The sequence below is a fragment of the Marmota marmota genome, unplaced genomic scaffold (assembly GCF_001458135.2).
Source record: "Marmota marmota marmota unplaced genomic scaffold, marMar, whole genome shotgun sequence".
NCBI classification, from domain to species: Eukaryota; Metazoa; Chordata; class Mammalia; order Rodentia; family Sciuridae; genus Marmota; species Marmota marmota.
The window spans coordinates 37,493,727-37,514,989 of NW_026000093.1; the positions used below are offsets into that span (position 1 = coordinate 37,493,727).

The window sequence follows — 21,263 nt, forward strand, 5'->3', positions numbered from 1 at the left end:
CCCTATTTACCTCTCTTATTGTTTCTTTTGCTGAGAAAAAACTTTTTAGTTTGAGTAAGTCCCATTTGTTGATTCTAGTTATTAACTTTTGTGCTATGGGTGTCCTATTGAGGAATTTGGAGCCCGACCCCACAGTATGTAGATCGTAGCCAACTTTTTCTTCTATCAGACGGCGTGTCTCTGATTTGATATCAAGCTCCTTGATCCATTTTGAATTCACTTTTGTGCATGGCGAGAGAAAGGGATTCAGTTTCATTTTGTTGCATATGGATTTCCAGTTTTCCCAGCACCATTTGTTGAAGATGCTATCCTTCCTCCATTGCATGCTTTTAGCCCCTTTATCAAATATAAGATAGTTGTAGTTTTGTGGATTGGTTTCTGTGTCCTCTATTCTGTACCATTGGTCCACCCGCCTGTTTTGGTACCAGTACCATGCTGTTTTTGTTACTATTGCTCTGTAGTATAGTTTGAAGTCTGGTATCGCTATACCGCCTGATTCACACTTCCTGCTTAGCATTGTTTTTGCTATTCTGGGTCTTTTATTTTTCCATATGAATTTCATGATTGCTTTCTCTATTTCTACAAGAAATGCCGTTGGGATTTTGATTGGCATTGCATTAAACCTATAGAGAACTTTTGGTAATATCGCCATTTTGATGATGTTAGTTCTGCCTATCCATGAACAGGGTATATTTTTCCATCTTCTAAGATCTTCTTCTATTTCTCTCTTTAGGGTTCTGTAGTTTTCATTGTATAAGTCTTTCACCTCTTTTGTTAGGTTGATTCCCAAGTATTTTATTTTTTTTGAAGATATTGTGAATGGAGTGGTTGTCCTCATTTCCATTTCAGAGGATTTGTCGCTGATATACAGGAATGCCTTTGATTTATGCGTGTTGATTTTATATCCTGCCACTTTGCTGAATTCATTTATTAGCTCTAATAGTTTCTTTGTAGAGCCTTTTGGGTCTGCTAGGTATAGAATCATATCATCTGCAAATAGTGATAATTTAAGTTCTTCTTTTCCTATTTTGATGCCTTTAATTTCTTTCGTCTGTCTAATTGCTCTGGCCAGTGTTTCGAGAACTATGTTGAACAGAAGTGGAGAGAGAGGGCATCCCTGTCTTGTTCCAGATTTTAGAGGGAATGCCTTCAGTTTTTCTCCATTCAGAATGATGCTAGCCTGAGGCTTAGCATAGATTGCTTTTACAATATTGAGGTATGTTCCTGTTATCCCTAGTTTTTCTAGAGTTTTGAACATAAAGGGATGCTGTACTTTGTCGAATGCTTTTTCCGCATCTATCGAGATGATCATATGGTTCTTATTTTTAAGTCTATTGATGTGGTGAATAACATTTATTGATTTCCGTATATTGAACCAGCCTTGCATCCCAGGGATGAATCCTACTTGATCATGGTGCACAATTTTTTTGATATGTTTTTGTATCCGATTCGCCAGAATTTTATTGAGGATTTTTGCATCTAGGTTCATTAGAGATATTGGTCTGTAGTTTTCTTTCTTTGAAGTGTCTTTGTCTGGTTTAGGTATCAGGGTGATGTTGGCCTCATAGAATGAATTTGGAAGTTCTCCCTCCTTTTCTATTTCCTGAAGTAGCTTGAAAAGTATTGGTATTAGTTCTTCTTTAAAGGTTTTGTAAAATTCTGCTGTATACCCATCCGGTCCTGGGCTTTTCTTAGTTGGTAGTCTTTTGATGGTTTCTTCTATTTCCTCAATTGATATTGGTCTGTTTAGGTTGTCTATATCCTCCTGACTCAATCTGGGCAGATCATATGACTTAAGAAATTTATCTATGCCTTCACTATCTTCTAATTTATTGGAGTATAAGGATTCAAAATAGTTTTTGATTATCTTCTGTATTTCTGAAGTGTCTGTTGTGATATTGCCTTTTTCATCCCGTATGCTAGTAATTTGAGTTCTCTCTCTTCTTCTCTTCGCTAGCATGGCTAAGGGTCTGTCGATTTTGTTTATTTTTTCAAAGAACCAACTTTTAGTTTTGTCAATTTTTTCAATTGTTTCTTTTGTTTCGATTTCATTAATTTCAGCTCTGATTTTAATTATTTCTTGCCTTCTACTTCTTTTGCTGTTGTTTTGCTCTTCTTTTTCTAGGATTTTGAGATGAAGTATGAGATCATTTATTTGTTGGTTTTTTCTTTTTTTAAGGAATGAACTCCAAGCAATGAATTTTCCTCTTAGAACTGCTTTCAATGTGTCCCATAGATTCCGATATGTTGTGTCTGTGTTTTCATTTATCTCTAAGAATTTTTTAATTTCCTCCTTGATGTCTTCTATAACCCATTGATCATTCAGTAACCTATTGTTCATTCTCCAAGTGATGTATGCTTTTTCCTTCCTTCTTTTATCGTTGATTTTCAGTTTCATTCCATTATGATCAGATAAGATGCATGGTATTATCTCTACTCCTTTATATTGTCTAAGAGTTGCCCTGTGACATAATATATGATCTATTTTTGAGAAGGATCCATGTGCTGCTGAGAAAAAAGTGTAACTGCTTGATGTTGGGTGGTATACTCTATATATGTCAATTAGGTCTAGGTTATTAATAGTGTTATTGAGTTCTATAGTTTCCTTATTCAACTTTTGTTTGGAAGATCTGTCCAGTGGCGAGAGAGGTGTGTTGAAGTCTCCCATGATTATGGTATGGTGGTCTATTAGACTCTTGAACTTGAGAAGAGTTTGTTTGACGAACATAGCTGCACCATTGTTTGGGGCATAAATATTTATGATTGTTATGTCTTGTTGGTGTATGGTTCCCTTAAGCAGTATGTAGTGTCCCTCTTTATCCCTTTTGATTAACTTTGGCTTGAAATCTATTTTATTTGATATGAGTATGGACACTCCTGCTTGTTTCCGAAGTCCATATGAGTGATATGATTTTTCCCAACCTTTCACCTTCAGCCTATGTATGTCTTTTCCTATCAAATGCGTCTCCTGTAGGCAGCATATTGTTGGGTCTTGTTTTGTGATCCATTCTACTAGCCTGTGTCTCTTAATTGGTGAGTTTAAGCCATTAACATTTAGGGTTATTATTGAGATATGGGTTGTTCTTCCAGCCATATTTGTTTATTTCTGTTACTAAACATGGTTTGTTTTCCTCTTTGATTATTTCCCCCCCCTTTACTGTCCTACCTCCCACTGTTGGTTTTCATTGTTATTTTCCATTTCCTCTTCCTGTAATGTTTTGCCGAGGATGTTTTGAAGAGATGGTTTTCTAGCTGCAAATTCTTTTAACTTTTGTTTATCGTGGAAGGTTTTAATTTCATCTTCCATCCTGAAGCTTAATTTCGCTGGATACACAATTCTTGGTTGGAACCCATTTTCTTTCAGTGTTTGAAATATGTTATTCCAGGATCTTCTAGCTTTCAGAGTCTGTGTTGAAAGATCAGCTGTTATCCTGATTGGCTTACCCCTAAATGTAATCTGCTTCCTTTCTCTTGTAGCTTTTAAAATTCTCTCCTTATTCTGTATGTTGGGCATCTTCATTATAATGTGTCTAGGTGTGGATCTCTTATGATTTTGCACATTCGGCGTCCTGTAGGCTTCTAGGATTTGGGATTCTGTCTCATTCTTCAAGTCTGGGAAGTTTTCTCGTATTATTTCATTGAATAGATTGCTCATTCCTTTGGTTTGGAGCTCTGTACCTTCCTGTATCCCAATGACTCTTAAGTTTGGTCTCTTAATGTTATCCCATATTTCTTGGATGTTCTGCTCATGGTTTCTTAACAGTCTTGCTGAGCTGTCTATGTTCTTTTCCAGTTGAAATACTTTGTCTTCATTGTCTGATGTTCTATCTTCTAAGTGTTCTACTCTGCTGGTAGTATTCTCCATTGAGTTTTTAAGTTGGTTTATTGCTTCCTGCATTTCTAGGATTTCTGTTTGTTTGTTTTTTATAACCTCTATCTCCCTGTATAGTTGATCCTTTGCTTCCTGGATTTGTTTGCGTAATTCATTGTCGAAGTGATCTTTCATTGTCTGATTTTGCTGTTTAATGTCTTCCTTGATACTCCAGATCATCTGAAGCATGTATATCCTGAATTCTTTATCTGACATTCCATCTGCTGCAGCTGTTACCTCTTCTAAAGTTGCGTTGACCTGCATTGCTTGTGGTCCTTTCTTTCCTTGTCTTTTCATACTGCTTGCGTATCTTTCCTGCAGGTGCGGGCGGCGGCTCTGCTCTCTCCTTATTCCAATTGGGGTGTCGTGGCTACCACGCCGGCAGGTCACTGGGCCTGTTCTGGGCGCTGGCGGCGGCTCTGTTCTGCCCCTACTCCAATTGGGGTGACGAGTGTACCACGCCGGCAGGCCACCGGGCCTGATCCGCCGGTCGGTTGCAGGTTTGCCTACCCTGCAGGCGCGGGCGGCGGCTCTACTCTGCCCCTACTCCAAATGGGGTGACGTGTCTGTCGTACCGGCAGGCCACTGGGCCTGTCCCGCTGGTCGGTCGCAGATCTGCCCACCTTTCGGGCACGGGTGGAGGCTCTGCTCTGCCCCTACTCCAATTGGGGTGTCGTGACTACCCCGCCTGCAGGACGCTGGGCCTGTTCCTGGCACGGGCGGCGACTCTGCTCTGCCACTACTCCAATTAGGGTGGTGTTTGTACCACGCCGGCAGGCTCCTGGGCCTGATCCGCCGGTCTGTTGTAGGTCTGCCTACCTTGGAGGCGCGGGCAGCGGATCTGCCCTGCCCCTCCTACCACGCCTGCGGACCCCTGGGTCTGATCTGCAGTTTGATCACTGGTCTGCTCACCCTGCGGGCACGGGTGGCGGTTCCGCTCCGCCCCCACTCCAATTGGGGTCACGTGACCACCACACCGGCAGGGCCTGATCCGGGCGTGGGAGAAGGATCTGCTCTGCCCCTACTCCAGTTGGGGTGACATGTGTACCACACTGGCAGGCCACTGGGCCTGACCCGCCCGGCTGTCACAGGTCTGTTTACCTTGCAAGCGCGAACGGCGGCTCTGCCCTGCCCCTCCTACCACGCCCATGTACCACTGGGTCGCGGGTCTGCCCACCTTGCGGGTGCGAGTGGCGGCTCCGCTCCGCCCCCTCTCCAATTGGGGTCACGCGGTCACCACGCTGGCGAGCCGCTGGGCCTGCTCCGGGCGCTGGCGGCGGCCCGGCTTCTCCCCTCTGGCTCAACGACAAATTGAGGAGACTCGGGTGACTGTGCCTCACCCCCCCTACCAGGAGACCAACTGCTTATGTCACCGCTGGTATTGATGAAGTTCTCTCCTCCGCCGCTTTCTGCTGACATCAGATCTCTGCCATGTTGGTATCCTATGCGAATGGCAGCATTTCGTTCCCCTTGCCGGGCAACCAAAGCAACGGGTGAGTCCTGACCGGCCCTCAGCAGGACCCGGACCGAGAAGCAGTTTCTGCGGGCTCCTAGCCCTGGGCCAGGGCAGTTCCGGGAGCCGTAACTCGGCCGCTCCGTGCTCGGTGCTCGCTCCGATAAGAGCAGGCATTAGGAAGCACCCAGGCACTGAGCCCAAGCAATCTGTCTGCAAGCCACAGGCGAATGGCAGCCTGAAATTACCTGTTCTATGTCTGAATGAGCTGCGGTCAGTCGAAAACAGGGATGGTGACGTCAGCTTTCCAACATGGTGGCCGCTGGCCTCCTCTGTGGTCTGACCGGTGTGGAGAATCGAGATGGACCGCTTCCTTCCCCCGTCTCGAACCCAGAATTCAGCCCTGAGTTCGGTGCTTGCACAGCCTGCAGAAACTGCAGCGCTGTATCCCTGCGTCGCTATCTCCTCGTTTCCCAGCGTGCCCTGCAGACTCTAGCCGCAGGGCGATTTGCTGAATAAGCAGTGTTACCCTCCGTGCGACACACCTCTCGCGTTTGAGTCCCCGTAGCCGATCCTCGTGCGATGGAAATCCTTCCTCCAGGTTCCGGAGCACCCCACTATTGCTGGAAATTCCTAACAAGATAGCCTTTAGCCGTCCTGACTTGTCATACTCCCACACAGTGAAGCAGCACACGGGGGCAATGCACTCCCCTCGCCGCCATCTTCCTAATCTGTAGTGTACCTTTATACCATCTGTTTTTCCCCCTTTTTACTTATTTTTTCTTGTGTTTTAGTTTTTTTATAAAGTCAATTATTTTTAAAAGAAATTTAAAAAACAAAAGAAAATGTCTTCTATTTACATACTGTGTGTTTTAGTCAGCTTTTTCACTGCTATAATTAAAGGATCTGACTAGAACAACTGTAGAGGAAGAAAAGTTTATTTGAGGACTCATGGTGTCAGAGGTCTCAGTTCATTGAATGATGGCTCCATTCCTCAGGGCTCATAATGAGGCTGAACATCATGGCAGGAGAGGGTGGTAGAGGGAAACAGCTCACATCACAGTGCTTAGGAAACAGGGAGATTCCACTCTCCAGATACAAATATATACCCAAAGCTACACTCTAATTCCCACCTCCTTCAGCCACACCCTACCACTTTAGTTAATCCTTATAAGGAGATTAAATCATCAGTTGGGTTTAGACTCACAACCCAATCATTTCTCTTCTGAACCTTTCACTGTCTTACATGTGAGCTTTTGGGCGACACCTCACATCCAAGCCATAACATTGAGTTTGTTAGTTTTTCATCACTGTGACAAAATACCTGAGAAAATCAACTTAAATAAGGAAAGATCTCTTTGTCAAGCCATCCCACCTTACCTCTCAGCTGCTATTGAGCCTTTCTCTTTATCCCTGCTTCTAAGTGGTTGATTGTAATATGCCTTAGTGGGTTTTTTCCCTCTTCTGTTTATTGTGCTTGGGATTTGTTCAGCTCTCTGGATAGTTGCAGTTTTTACCAAATTTGGAAATTTTTTCTCAAGTATTTTTTTATTCCTTTGTAGACTCCAATTCAATATTGTTCCATAGGTCACTGAGGCTCTGGCCTTTTAAAAATTTTTTGGTCACCTATTTCCCCTTTTTGTCCTTTGTTTTGAATACTTTTATTGTTCAGTCTTTAAGTTCATAGATATTTTCTTCTGCAGCTAAACTCATTCATTTAATTTTTTTCCAAGTATTTTTTTTCTGTTATAGAAATTCTATTTATTTCTATTTTTTTTTCTATTTTTTCATTATATTTTTTCTTTGAAGTCTTTTAGCATGTTAATAATTCCACCCTCCCCTCTCTCCTGCCCCTACTGGGACTTGAACTCCGGGGCACATCTCCAATGTTTTTATTTTATTTTGAGGTAAGGTGTCCCCACATTTCCAAGGCTAGTCTCAAACTTGAAATCTTCTTACCTTAGCCTCCCATGTCACTAGGGTTATAGATGTGCACTGTTGTGTCTGGTTTATAGTAGCCTTTTAAAGGTCTTTGCTCATTCTGTATTCTCTGGTATTTCTGAGATTCTTTCTGTTAATTGATTTTTGTCCTGGTTATATTTCTAAGTCTTTCTATGTGTAGTAATTCTTGATTGCATGCTGTGAAATATGTTGTTGTTGTATATGTGTTCCTTATTTTAAGTTTCCTTTGAGGTATGTTGAATTTTATTTTAGCAAGCAGATAAATTATTTGTGGATTGGCTCAATCATTTTAAGGTGTAGAGTAGCCTTTACTTTCAGGCTAATTGAGCCCTCCTACTAAGCTCTCTTTCTTGAGCTCTCTATAGAAAGCGCTGAATGTTCAACGAAGCTCTTTAGAGCTCCTGTGTCTCCTGTCCTATGTGAGCTCTGGAGTTGTTCAGCTTAGAGCTCCCTGAAAATTGTTTTTTGCCTGTCCTTATGGAATTTCACTCTTATGTGCATACCTCAGCATTTGGCCAGACTCAAGCAGACTGAAAAATTATGGTGCTCCATCCCTGCTTATTTTCCTCAGTCTCCCCAAACTCTGATTGCTATCTTAGCTGAATGCCATTTTCTGCTTGGATTCTTTTTCCTTATGGCACAGTCTATGTGGTACCTTTAGGCAAAAACCCAAGATGATCTTAGGGCCCCAGGATGATCTTAGGGCTCATTTCATTCATTTTCCTTCTCTCAAGTATCACTGTCCTTCTCTGCCCCTTGTACAGAATCTGAAAATAGTTGTATCATGTTTTTTGTTTAGTTTTTCTGATGTTTACAAGAAGAGGATAAGTCTTTCATGGCTAAAGGCATAAGTTCATGACAATTTTTTTTAAGTATTACTTATTTTTATTTAAGTGGTACTTAGTTAATGGGAATCCCAACTAGCTGATTATAGAAGATGTTATAGGGACATTTCTTTGAGGTTAGAGCCTTTGTTTTGACTTACTAGGTGTATAATTCTAAGTATGTACAGACTGGGCCATCTAAAGACGGGAAGATTGGTAGCAAGATATAACAATTTTCTTAGAAAAAATCAAAAATACTTTAGTTTTTGTGATACTCCCTTGAATCAGATTCTGTTCATGTAAATATTGCCTTCCTGATGGAAATGGATGTGGCTGTATTATTAATTGACTGTATCCTTTAACATTTTAGGAGCAGCATTTCTTGCCATTACAACCATTTATGCTGAGACTGGATCTGGTTTTGTAGTACCAAGTGCTTCTTCCAAAGCAGGTGTGGAAGCCATGAACAAGTGAGAACTACCTTACTACCTCTTGCTGAAGATAGCTCATGGTACTAAAATTCCTGTTTTCTAGTCTTCACCCAAAGAAAAGTAAAACAAGACAAATTGAATTCACTAAGAGACACACATTCTCCTGGATTAGTCCTATTTTTCTGTAGCAGCACTATAAATAGAACTTTTTATAGTGATGGAAATGTCCTATAATTCCAATATACAACAGCCACATGTAGCCACTGAATCCTTGAAATGTAGCTACTGTGACTGAGAAACTAATTTTTGAAAAAAAATTTTAATAGTCACTTGGGGCCAGTATCTACTAATTAGGTACCACAGGACTACAGCCTTTTCCACTCTACCATGTGTCTTTACTAATGCCATTTCTAAACTTGTGAACACATCTTCATCCTTTTATTTTTCCTACTGTGCAAGATTAATGGGGCTAACACAGTCCATGAGCACTTGCCAAGATTAGTGGCTTTTCCTTGGCAGATTACGATGTCTTTTTGAGTTTGTTTTCCCCATCGTATTTGTTGTTATGGGGGTTTTCATTGCTTGTCTGGTTTAATAATCCTGTAATATATTTCTTTCCTTTCAGCCTCTTCCCCTTTTATTTTTTGTTCACATTCTCACCAGAAGTATTGTTCTTTATATATATGTGTATATATGATATTCCCTAGATAAAAACCTTCGCTCATATTCCATTAGTGTTTGGAATAAAAGCTGTAACTAAGTATGGCATTCTAAACAGACTTGTCCCTGGCCTTTGTGTTTTTAATCAATTTACTCACTAAGTGTTTTTTGTGTGCATGCCTTTGTGCAGAAACCAAGGATGTGGTTGTTATGGAAATAGAACAGCCTTGGTCCTCACCTATTTATATTTTTACACCATTTCATCCATTATTCCTGTGTTTTAATTTCCATTGAATTGTTTCACTTTTCCTTAAACATGCCAGTAGACAATTTCTTTGGTGTTGAGGATTGAATCCAGGAGTGCTTTACCACTGAGCCACAGCCCCAGCCTTTTTATTTTTTATTTTGAGACAGCGTCTCACTAAGTTATAGAGGCTATCCTCAAACTTGTGGTCCTCCTGCCTCAGCTTCCCTTCTTGCTGGGCTTACAGATGTGCACCACACTATACCTAGCTTATGCTAGACATTTTTATGTCTCTAACTGGGCTGTTGGATTTGCTACGATATATTGTCTACTTAAAGATTCTTGTCATATTACCTCTATGGCCATGTTTCCTCATTACACAGAATTAATTATCACTCTCTGTGCCTTAAGTCTTTGTTTAATCCAGTCTAGTAAGAAGACATACACACTGAAAAATAGATTCTAGATGAACTTAAAATATGTTGATGTAGCAGGGACACAGAGAAAGGAAAGATAGACTTTTAAACATAACATTAAAGCTGACTTCCCCCACTGGGGTGTGAGATCTATGAGAGGAGGGACCGTATTCTTGTGTCCTCATTACCCAGTAGGATTCTGGCACATTGCTGATGTTCAATGCTTGTTGAACTGCATTTCTATTCTCTTCTTCCTCAAGTTCCAAAATATTCTTAACATTTAGATCTGCAGTAACACATTTGTTGAGACAGAAAGAGAATTATTTTGTATCTTAGTCCATTTTGTGCTGCTATAAAAGAATACTTGAGCTGGATGCGGTGGTGCACACCTATAATCCCAGCAAGTAGGGAAACCGAGGATCACAAGTTCAAAGCCAGCCTTGGAGATTTAGTGGGACTCTGTCTCAAATAAAAGGAGGGGGCTGGGACTGTAGCTCAGTGGCAGAGCACTTGCCTAGCATGTGTGAGGCATTGAGTTTTATCTTAGCACTACATAAAAATAAACAAGATGAAGGCATGCTGTCCATCTACAACTACAAAAACAGTAAATAAATAAAGAATAAAAAATAAAATAAAATAAAAGAAGGGCCGGGAACACAGGTTCAATCTCTGGCACCCAAAAAACAAAAAACAAAACAAACCCTGAAACTGGGTAATTTATAACAGTCATTTATAAAGAAGTGATTTATTTATTCATAATTTTGGAGGCTGGGAAATCCAATATCAAGTTGCCAGAATCTGGCAACGGCCTTTTTGCTATATCCTTCCATGGCACAAAATGAAGAGAAAGCAAGAGGGGGGTCAACTTTGATTTATGAGAAGCCATTCTCGCCACAACTAACACGTTTCTGATTTAACATTAATTTAGTCTGCCCTCATGGCTTAATCACCTCTTATTAGGTCTCACCTCCCCAAACTATTGTTTGAGTATAAAATTTCTAATGCATGACCTTTGGGGACACAGTCAAACCATAGAAACTTTATTCAGAAGTTAAATCTTGTTCTGAATAATTACCTTTTTTTAATGTCAGAAAGAATTGGAAATAAAGGATGAAAACATGATAGCATTTGTGTAATGTCAGCATTTGTTTCATTGGCACCTTTGACTCTTTGTTAGAGGTTTCAATTTCATATCCTTTCAGGACTTGGATTCCATATGGCTTTTCTTTGTGTTCCTACATAGTGTATTGAGCTTAAAAAATGCTCGATAAATATGTGCTTTTTTTTATAGCCTAAACTAACTAACCCTTTTTTCTACTTTATAGTACACAGTCAACTGGATAAAGGCCTGTAGATTCCCAAATATTGCATGTTGTCTGCACCTTTGCCCTTTACTCGTACTGACGCATATGCCTGAGCTGTATTTCTTTCTCCATATGCCTGGATCCCCGCATCCCTGCCATCATCCCCGCATCCCTGCTGTCACCTCCTGCAGCAAACTCAATCTTTTTTAAGTGCCAGCTTCCATACCACCTCTTCAGGGGAGCCTTCACTGCCCTCTCAGTTTGAGTAGATATCTTGTCCTTCAAGCAGCCATGACACACTTTACATTATTCCAGGTACAACAAGTATACAACCAAATTGGCATCTCTTCAGATAGACTACTCTTTTGAGAACAGACACTGACTTCCTTACTGGGTACTACACAGTACTTATAGAGTGTTGGTGTTTATGATCAACATTTGTTGCATGAATAATAATGGCTAACATGTGTTGAGTATATTGTACCTCAACTTAACATGCAGATCTAACCAAATGAGATAGATTCCTTATCCTGTTCTTCGGTATATAACTTAGCTTAATGAGAGCAGATAGACTGTGCTACCATGAAACAGATTTATCTGGTATACCTCTTAGAAGAGATAGGATGGCTTTTCTCCTAAGCGGATTTCCTTATTAAGTTGCTCAGTATTTTACCGGATAACAGATTCTGCTTGGCTGAGTAATTCTGTTAAAACATAAAGTTACTACTTCTCCAGCACTTTGGAGTAGGTGTTCTGTAAATACATGCCTATGGTAGGCATGGTCATGAATATTATTAAAAGGACCACTCACAGAAGCAATTTTTATTTTATGTATGATTTGCCTGAAAGAGATGCTACCCACCCATTTTTCTAAAATGCATCTAAGGTAAAAAGTGTATCACAGTGAAGACTACTATTATGTATGGTTGTTATTCACCTAAAATTAAAAAATAAATAAATAAAATGCATCTATGGACTAAGTCAGAGTAACAGACTGAACTGTTTCACATGTGCCGTATCACACAGAACTGGTTTTACTGAATTGACCTTTGAAGTACTGTCTGACTATAATAAGGATATCTTATAGTCTCATAAAACTTATCCTTTTTTATCCACTGCAAAGATACAATGTCTTAAGGACATTTTTATGTTATACAATTTTCCTTTTATAAATCTTCTCGGAAGAAATATTCTAATTTTTGTATCAGAAACAATTGTGTTTTTCTGAAGCATTAGTTTGCTCCTTTTTGGGGGGCACAGTGAACCATGTAACTGATTAGGCTTACCTTTTTTATATAGGGTTATAGAAAGAGTGGATAGAAATTTGTGACCTGCCTATTACAATCCATATGAAACATCATAATATATTTAGAGGTTTATTTCATTCTTTGCCCCTTTGTATTTCTTATCCTTTTCTTTTTCCTTGCCTTTCTTGTCTTCTCATTTGCATTATCTATATTTTTAAGCTACCCTAACTCATTAATTGAAACTAAATTAAGTTTCTTTATACAAACAAATATACATACAGTATAAATTCATAAAATGAGTTTATATTTTTTAAAAAAGAATGATCTGTCAAGTATGTTTGTCAGTTTGTTTCAAGTTTCCATGTTTGCTATTAATGTTATATTTTGCTTCAAGACATTTAGTAAGGCTGCATTAGATTTTTATTACCTTTAAAGCTCAATTCAACAATTATATTAAAGACTAGATAAACATGGATGTGGTTGATATTTTAAGTCTGTGTAATTCACTTCTTATTCAATTAAAGAACTTGTGATGCTGCAGACATTGGAATCCAGTGCCCAGGGTTACAAGTAAAATTATAATGAACTTTGTAAATGTAGTATTGAACTCCAGAAAATGGGAGGGAAGGGCTTGAAGCTTTCACGTTTTTATGTGCTTAGTGTATACCTACTCTAAAATTTGTATTGATACTGGATTTCTTATTCTGTAGTGTAAATGATAAGTGGCATAGCGAGTAAAGACATTAAAACAAATGGTAGTGGTACAGCAGAGTGACTCAGGGCACAAACTCTGGGGCTAGACCACTTGAGGTTGATAGATTAGTCATATAACCTAGGGAAAATGATTTCACCTGTCTTTACCTTCACTTTACCTTATCTATAACATAGGAAATAATACTATTATGTACCTAGAGGGGTATTATAATCTTTGGTGTGGATTAAGAATGCAGTGAATCTTGGTTATTTGTGGTTCTCAGAATATGGTGTAATCTTTTTAATGTGTTTTGTCTTTTTAAATTTTTAGGTCCCTTGCAGCTGAATGGGGTAAATATGGAATGCGATTCAATGTAATTCAGCCGGGGCCTATAAAAACTAAAGTAAGTTATAGTTGCCTTATTTTAACAGTGTAAATGATTAAAGAATGAAGCAGTGATGAATGCACTCTGGGTGGCATAGGAAGGACTGTCCAGTATGGAAGAGAGCTTTTGGCATTGTTCAACATGAGAAATAATGGGATGGGAAGGGATATAGCAGCTGTGGAACATCATGATGAGGTCTGTTTCATTGTCTTCTAGGACCTTTTAAACCATCAGTACTGACTTGTTTTTCCAATTTGCTTCTGTTATTGTAATCTGTTATTGTCTGGTATTTTTTTCATTTTTGCCAAATTTTAAGGACTCTTGTTACTTTGACTTCTTTTCTTTTTTTAATCATGGAAATGTAACTATATTTTTAGTTTAAGAAGTGCCCTAAAATTTGATCATGAAGGCTCGGTCTTGCTATAGGTAGCATTTTCTTTGACTCATTCCTGTGCCTTTTCACTTTCCATCAATTATGGATGTCATCCAACTCCTACGTTTCTCTGATTAAAAATCCTCCCGAAGGCATGCATTTCACCTATAAATAATAATCCTTACAGATACTCATTGCAACTCATAATTATCACTAATGCTGCTACAGATGTTGCTCAGAATGTCCACAGGTTCTCTGTTCTCTAACATTACCCCCAGATAATTTGACTTTCACACCTTTTGTTGGCATGTGAAACAGGATTTTATAATCTCAACTGGGTTATGGCTGGAAAACCTAATCAAAATGCATAAGAATATAATAAATAAGACTAAAGAACATTTGGGTGGCAAGGTAGCTCTGGGATATTAAATTTTAACATGGAAATGGCAAGAACAATTTATTTAGCTGTTTAATGTGTGGAATTAAAAAATTACCAGAGTGAAGCTTGATTGAATATCTTCTTATCTGACACTTCAATAATAAAGAATCTAATAAAAGCAGGGAAAAAATAACTCAAAAACATTTATTAAAACACATGGCTTAGGGTGGCCTGTGCTCAGAATTATCTGAAAAGAATTCTGCAGTTACAGAAACTTATTCCTTGGACTCCAATATCTAGGAAAGATCACTTTCATGTTACTATTTATTTAACATACATTTAATGAGTGGCCACTGTGCACAAAAGTACTGGGAATGATACAACAACATTTGTGACAAAGTTCTTGCTATCAAGGAACTTATAGTCTAGCAGTGGAAATATGACTTCTACCCAAAGATTAGGTACATAGTTTTAAAGAGATTAAAGAAAGCTGAAGAGTAGAAGCTCTCTAGCAAGTGCAGATAGAACCAGGGTTGGGACCAGTGTCTATGCCCTATCTGTCTAGGGAGAACTAGAGGACCTATAAAGAGTCTCAGGTGTGTGTTCTGTCTCAGAACTGTGTTGAGAAAAACCATTATCTACAATTCAAGGCTCTAGCACAGAAAGCTCCAGTCATTTTTATTGATCAGTGCATATCTATACCTCATCTTGCTCTGTTCCTTCACATCATTAACATAAAAACAAATTGACTAAGTTAGTTATGGTTTTTCTTTAAGATCTACGTGATTTTAATATCATAACATGCTTGTTTTATTCCTTTCTTATTATTCTGGGAAGAAGAAAAGAAAGTACCTCCTACTTGAGTCACCTTTCTCTGTTCACTAAATGAAATGACCAGTAATTCCAACTGCCTCCACCACACTGAGCTTGTACATTTTTCAGAGGACTTTTGTATACATTTGCTCATTTGATGTTTACAACTTGGTGAGGTAGCTAAGGTACATGTCCTCATTTTACAGAGAAGAAACTAAGGTTAATAGTTATGTTTTCTATTGATTTTTTTTTTTAATTTCAAATTTAGGTAAAATGACCTGTTTTGGCTTAGAGTGAATATTAAAGAATTTAGTGAAATTCTGTCACTCCCAAAGCCTAAGGTATGAACAGGCTGCCATAGTAGCATTTCATTTTTTTGCAAATTTAAGTAGGAAAATGGTTGGATTAAACACACACACACACACACACACACAAAACAAACAAACAAACAAACAAACAAACAAAAACCCTAATGATTTTCTTAATTTTAAAGGGTGCCTTTAGCCGTTTGGACCCAGCTGGGACATTTGAGAAAGAAATGATTGACAGAATTCCCTGTGGACGCCTGGGGACCATGGAAGAACTTGCAAATCTTGCTGTTTTTCTTTGTAGTGATTATGCTTCTTGGATTAATGGAGCAGTAAGCATTTCATCTCTTTGACTTTTGGGGAGTTTGGGAAGCCTTAATTTGGAAGCAGTTCTGACAATGTTGCATATAAATATGATTTAAAATATTTATTTAGCTGTAAATAATATAAAAATATTACATTTAGCCCATAAAAATTATTCAATAAATTATTTTATTAATTGCAAGTTACCTTGGTAGGCAAAGCTTTAAGATGATCTTTTAAGATTGGGTAGAATTTGAAACTGTAGAGATGTTGGAAAGAGTATTCTGAATAGAATATATCAGTTTAACTTTAATCATCAGTTTTTATTCTTTAAAATTTGGTTTTGAAAGTACTAAGGAGATATTTCAACCAATTAGGGTATGAAAATGGGAATGGTTCGGAAGCTTTTAAAAAGAAGCTAGTTTCAGAGTTTTTAATTTTTTTTTTCAGACTATTAGATTTGATGGTGGAGAGGAAGTATTTATATCAGGTGAATTCAACAGCCTAAGGAAGGTAATGCCATTTTGTGTATATAATCAATATTAGTAGCTAGCAATATTATATGCTAAACTTTGTAAACATGCAAGAAACCCTTTAAATTGACATTTTTTTTTCTTCTATCAGGTCACCAAGGAGGAGTGGGACACAATAGAGGGACTCATCCGAAAGACAAAGGGCTCTTAAGATCACTCTGGCCTTAATCTTGGGTGCCGTAAAATTTAGAGACTAAAAATGATATAAATTGACTGTAATCTTTCAAGTATTTTCAAGTCTAATAAATTTTCAATTAACAAGCATTTGCTGAGAGTATACTGTGTACCTGGCCAGTGGAAGTTATTACATATTTAAAGATGAATAAGATAGGATATCACCTGTTCAATTTTTTTGTTTTGTTAAGTAGGTGGGAGAATGGAGAAAGGCCTAGAGGTGAAAAGTGCTTAGAAGTACAGAGTGAGGCACTGGTAGTTGTGATCTGGAAAGTCAAGGGAAACCTGATGGTGAGAGTAGCATGTAAGTTGCATATTACACTATGCTTATTGTGCTGGGGCATAAAGGAAAGAAATCTACACTAAATTCAATGGATTCCACCTTTCTAATAATTTCTTTTTCATTAAACTTGTGAATTATCTTCTTTTTTTAAATTTGAAGTTACTCATTTTGTTTAGTTATACCGTCAGTGGTATATATTTTAACATATTATGCATACATAGAGTGTAACTTCCCATTCTTGTGGTTGTGCATAATGTGGAGTCATGTATTCATACATGAAAATAGGAAAGTTATGCCCAATTCATTCTGCTATCTTTCCTATTTCCATCCCTTGCCCTCTTGAAACTTCATTATCTATCAGGATAGGTAGACAGGTAAACAATTAGGCATGACACATTTATTCTAGCAGTATTAAAGTGTGGAGGAAGAAGTTACTCATTTTGTTTCTTAAGTTCAGAGAAGGTGGCTCCCATGAGACAGCATTCATCTCAGCCTTAAAGAAACTAGATTTCTCTGGGTAGAGAAGATAAATAAAGCATATAAAATATTTTTGTGTGTATAATTTCATATTTTGTTGACTAATTTATAATCGTGAGAATAGAATAAGAAAACCAAAGGCTTGAGTCTACAGTTATAATTTTGAACCTAGAAGGCCATTTGCTTTCATAGAAGTCACTGATAACATGTTCACTAGACTGAGTATCCCTGTTGCCCAAATTGTTCAGATAGGGGACCAGCTTCTATCTTACTTCATCTGAAGAGGTCCATGGAGGAATTCAGTTTTCCTATTTGAATTATATGCTATAAACCTTTTAAGGCAATCTTTTTACTTTGATAATTGTGAATATCAATTACATTTATTATATTTTATAGTGTACACTCAGGATAATGTTATAGGCTTGGAATAAATGCCCTTGGTTTTCACTAGCTTTTTAGGATGTTAACACTTTCTGTATACTCTTCAGTACAAATACCCCATCTCCATTTACCTTAAACAGTAATCCTTGTTTTCTTCTCACTCATCTTTTTTTAATTGTTAGTATTTCCCATAGTGTTAAGAAAGAAAAGTGCTGGTAGTTTTAAGACCTTGTGTCTTACTTTTTATTTTCTTCATCTATTATAATATCTGCTTCATGGATTGTTAAGTGAGATGAAACAAACAAATAAAAACACTATAAAGTAGCAAACAAACAAATGAAAGATGGCCTTTCTAGTTTTTGTACCTTTTATTTTTAAGACCTGGTTGTTATAGAAAAAGTGAGAATGCAAAAGAATAGAAAAGGACAAGCTCACTAATTTCATAATGAAAACTTATGTTCATACTTTGGAATAAGTTTTCACCCTTTTGCTCTTTCACTTAATTATTTTTATGAAAGTCATCTCTGTATAATTTACACAGAGGCTACTGCAGTCCTCCCTCAACTGCTCATTTTCCAACTATCTTCAGCTCTTTTGACTATTTTTTCTTTATAGAATACACTTCTTGTTTTTAAAGCAACACACTAATTTGCAATTTCTTAAATTTTTCCAGTTTTAGAAGTTTGTTTCTTCCATGAATGATGGTTTAGCATTCTTATTCCATTTCTATACCCACCTTCCACCCACCACCTGTCACCAAAAATACACGGACATAGACACACTCTCTTCACTACTTTCACCAATATATCCATATATTGGGTAAATGAATATTATATTTATATTTTTATAATTTTAAAAATATTTTCTCTAGTGTTTTCTCAACCACCTTCTTTTCTTTTCATAGTTCAGATTATATGACCAATCAGATCCTACTTTTTTTTAATAAAAGTATGATTTTTAGTGTTCTCTGGTTTACAAATATCACAATTTAATTCTTTGTTCTTAGAATTCTTATTTTTAATTACATTTTTTCCTTCAAAGATGCTTATTGGTTTGCCTTTTGGCAGTGCATTTTAAAATTATTATTTTTGATTCACACATCATAACTGGATACATTTATGGAGGACAGTCTGTTTTGATGAATGTATAAAATGTGGAATGATTAATTAAGTTAATTAACAGATCCATCACGTGGCTGATCTATGTCATTTTAATGGTGAAATATTTGAAATTTATTTTGTCATTTTGAAATTTAAAATACATTACTATTAACTGTAGTTCCCATGCTGTGCAATAGATCTCAAAACCTGTTCCTTCTGTTTAAAATTCCTTTGATCAACACTCCCTATCACCACCACTTTTGGAAACAACTCTTCTATTTTCTACTTCTGAGTTCAATATTCTTAGATTCCACATGTAAATGATATCATAGGTTATTTTGTTAGTCATATAAATAAAACTATGTGAACATATTTGTGTGCTTAATACATTTTTTATAATTTGGATTTTTTTTCCTCATGACAGATTGTTTCTTGAGTACCAGGGATTGAACTCAGGGCACTGAACCATTGAGCCACATCCCCAGCCCTATTTTGTATTTTATTGAGAGACAGGGTCTCACTGAGTTGCTTAGTGCCTTGCTGTTGCTGAGGCTGTCTTTGATCTCATGATCTTCTTCCCTCAGCCTCCCGAGCCACTGGAATTACAGGCATGTAATGCCACTGCACTCCTGGCTTCCTCATGACAGATTCTTAGAAGTAGTAGTATCAATCAAAGGTTCTGAAGCTTTTAAATGCCTTGGATACTCATTTCCAAATTTTTATCCAAAAATTTGTATGGGCTTAACCCTCCCTGAGCAATGTCTGATGATTCCAATTTCAACAAATACCTGCCAACAATGAAAACTATTTACCAATTTTATAAGAAACAAAGGATAGCTCTTTTACAAATGTGTCCAATTACTAGTGAGTTTTAACACTTTTCTATACTTGAGAATTTTGTGTTTGTCATTTTACTTGTTGGAACCTTAATGGTATATTTAAATTTTTGATTTGTTATGAGTTTGTATGCATTTTCCCTTCTATTAGTTATCTCTTAAAGTTTGTCTTATCATATTACAAGAGGTGGATGAGGGAGATAAGTTTATGAGCATGACAGAGAGTACCAAACATGGAGATTTCCCCTACCAGACATTCTTCCTGAGTCTGAAAGAGAAACAGATGTTACTTATGGATAATCAGTGTCCTGATTACAACTGCCTTTGGGCCATAACCACATCAGTGTCTCATCTCAAGAATTATTACTGTCACTCAGATACTTATAGTCCTGCTCCTGTTGCACTAATGGAAGAATTAATATGCAGCCATTTAAAGTAAGGGCTGTTGTTAACATCTTAAAACTGACTTGGGGAAACCACCAGGAAATATTTCTATTATAGAGGGACAATCATTTCTTCCTTTTTATTCTTGTGGAAACTAAAGCAGCAAGAATGTGACTGCACCATATTTTTTTTGGTGTCAGGGTGTGTGTGTGTGTGTGTGTGTGTACACCAGGGATTAAACTCGGGGGCACTCAGCCACTGAGGCCACATCCCGAGCCCTATTTTGTATTTTATTTAGAGACAGGGTCTTACTGGGTTGCTTAGTGCCTTGCTTTTGCTGAGGCTCACTTTGAATTCTTGATCCTTCTGCCTCAGCCTCCTGAGCCACTGGGATTCCAGGAGTGTACCACTGCTCCCACATGAATAGTAGAATCTTATAGTTGGAGAAGCCTTAATTTAAAAAGTGTACCAATCATGAATTATCACAAAATTAGCATACACATGTAACCTAAATACAGGTCAAGAAACAATATTACCAGAAATCTAGAAACCTTTCTATCCTCCATCAAGACTCCCCACTTCCTTTTAAGAACACTTTTTTTTTTTTTTTTTTTTTTTTTTTTTTGTGGTACTGGGGATTGAACTTAGGGCCTTGTGCATGTAAGGCAAGAACTCTACCATCTGAGCTATATCCCTAGCCCCAAAACCATGATCTTGACATCTAACACCACCATAGTTAGTGTGCTTTAGAAATTATATAAATAGAATCATGCAACATATATTCTGTTTCTGGCTTTTTTATGTGTGGTAACTGATTGCACATCCTCATTGTCTTAGATCATTCCTTTGAATATATACTGTATATGAATATACATAATTTATTAGTTCTGTTAGTGGATATTTGGGTTGTTTCCAGTTTGAGGCCTTGACAAATATAGTGCTGCTGTGAACATGCTTGTCATTTGGGTGGGGGAGTGTGTGTATATATATACACACACACATATGTACATATCTTTCACCATTATTTTGATAATACATAGAAGTGAAATTTGCTGGGTTATAATGTATGCATATTTCAAATTTAGTAGATACTGCTAAATGGCTTTGTCAAGTATTTGCAGTTTGACCTCCCATCATGTAGTATGTGAGAATCTCCACTGTACCACATCCTTATCAATATTTAGCAAAGTCATTTTACTTTTGGCATTTTTGATGAGCGTATGGTTTTTGTTTGATGAGTGTATGGATCTTGTTTTTTAAAATTACCATTTCTCCTGATCAGTGATACAGTTGATTACTTTTTATATGCTTATTAGAAATTTACATATTCTTTTATTTGTGAAATGCCTATTAAGCTTTCTTACATATTTCTCAATTGGGTTATATTTTTAAAAATTTATTTTTACAAGTATTATATTTTTGATATAT

The 21,263-nt window shown here is 37.5% G+C and overlaps 1 protein-coding gene across 1 annotated transcript in view; it reads left to right on the plus strand.

Annotated features, from left to right (window-relative positions):
* The window catches only part of Decr1 (2,4-dienoyl-CoA reductase 1), a 42,575-nt gene extending 26,111 nt beyond the window's left edge, over positions 1 to 16,464 (plus strand). The window contains exons 6-10 of the mRNA XM_015485948.2: positions 8,481 to 8,580; positions 13,437 to 13,509; positions 15,550 to 15,696; positions 16,118 to 16,180; positions 16,292 to 16,464. Coding sequence (XP_015341434.1) covers positions 8,481 to 8,580; positions 13,437 to 13,509; positions 15,550 to 15,696; positions 16,118 to 16,180; positions 16,292 to 16,351 — 443 coding nt within the window. The 3' untranslated portion in view covers positions 16,352 to 16,464. The remainder of the gene's footprint in view (positions 1 to 8,480; positions 8,581 to 13,436; positions 13,510 to 15,549; positions 15,697 to 16,117; positions 16,181 to 16,291) is intronic.
* Positions 16,465 to 21,263: the final 4,799 nt, after the last annotated feature.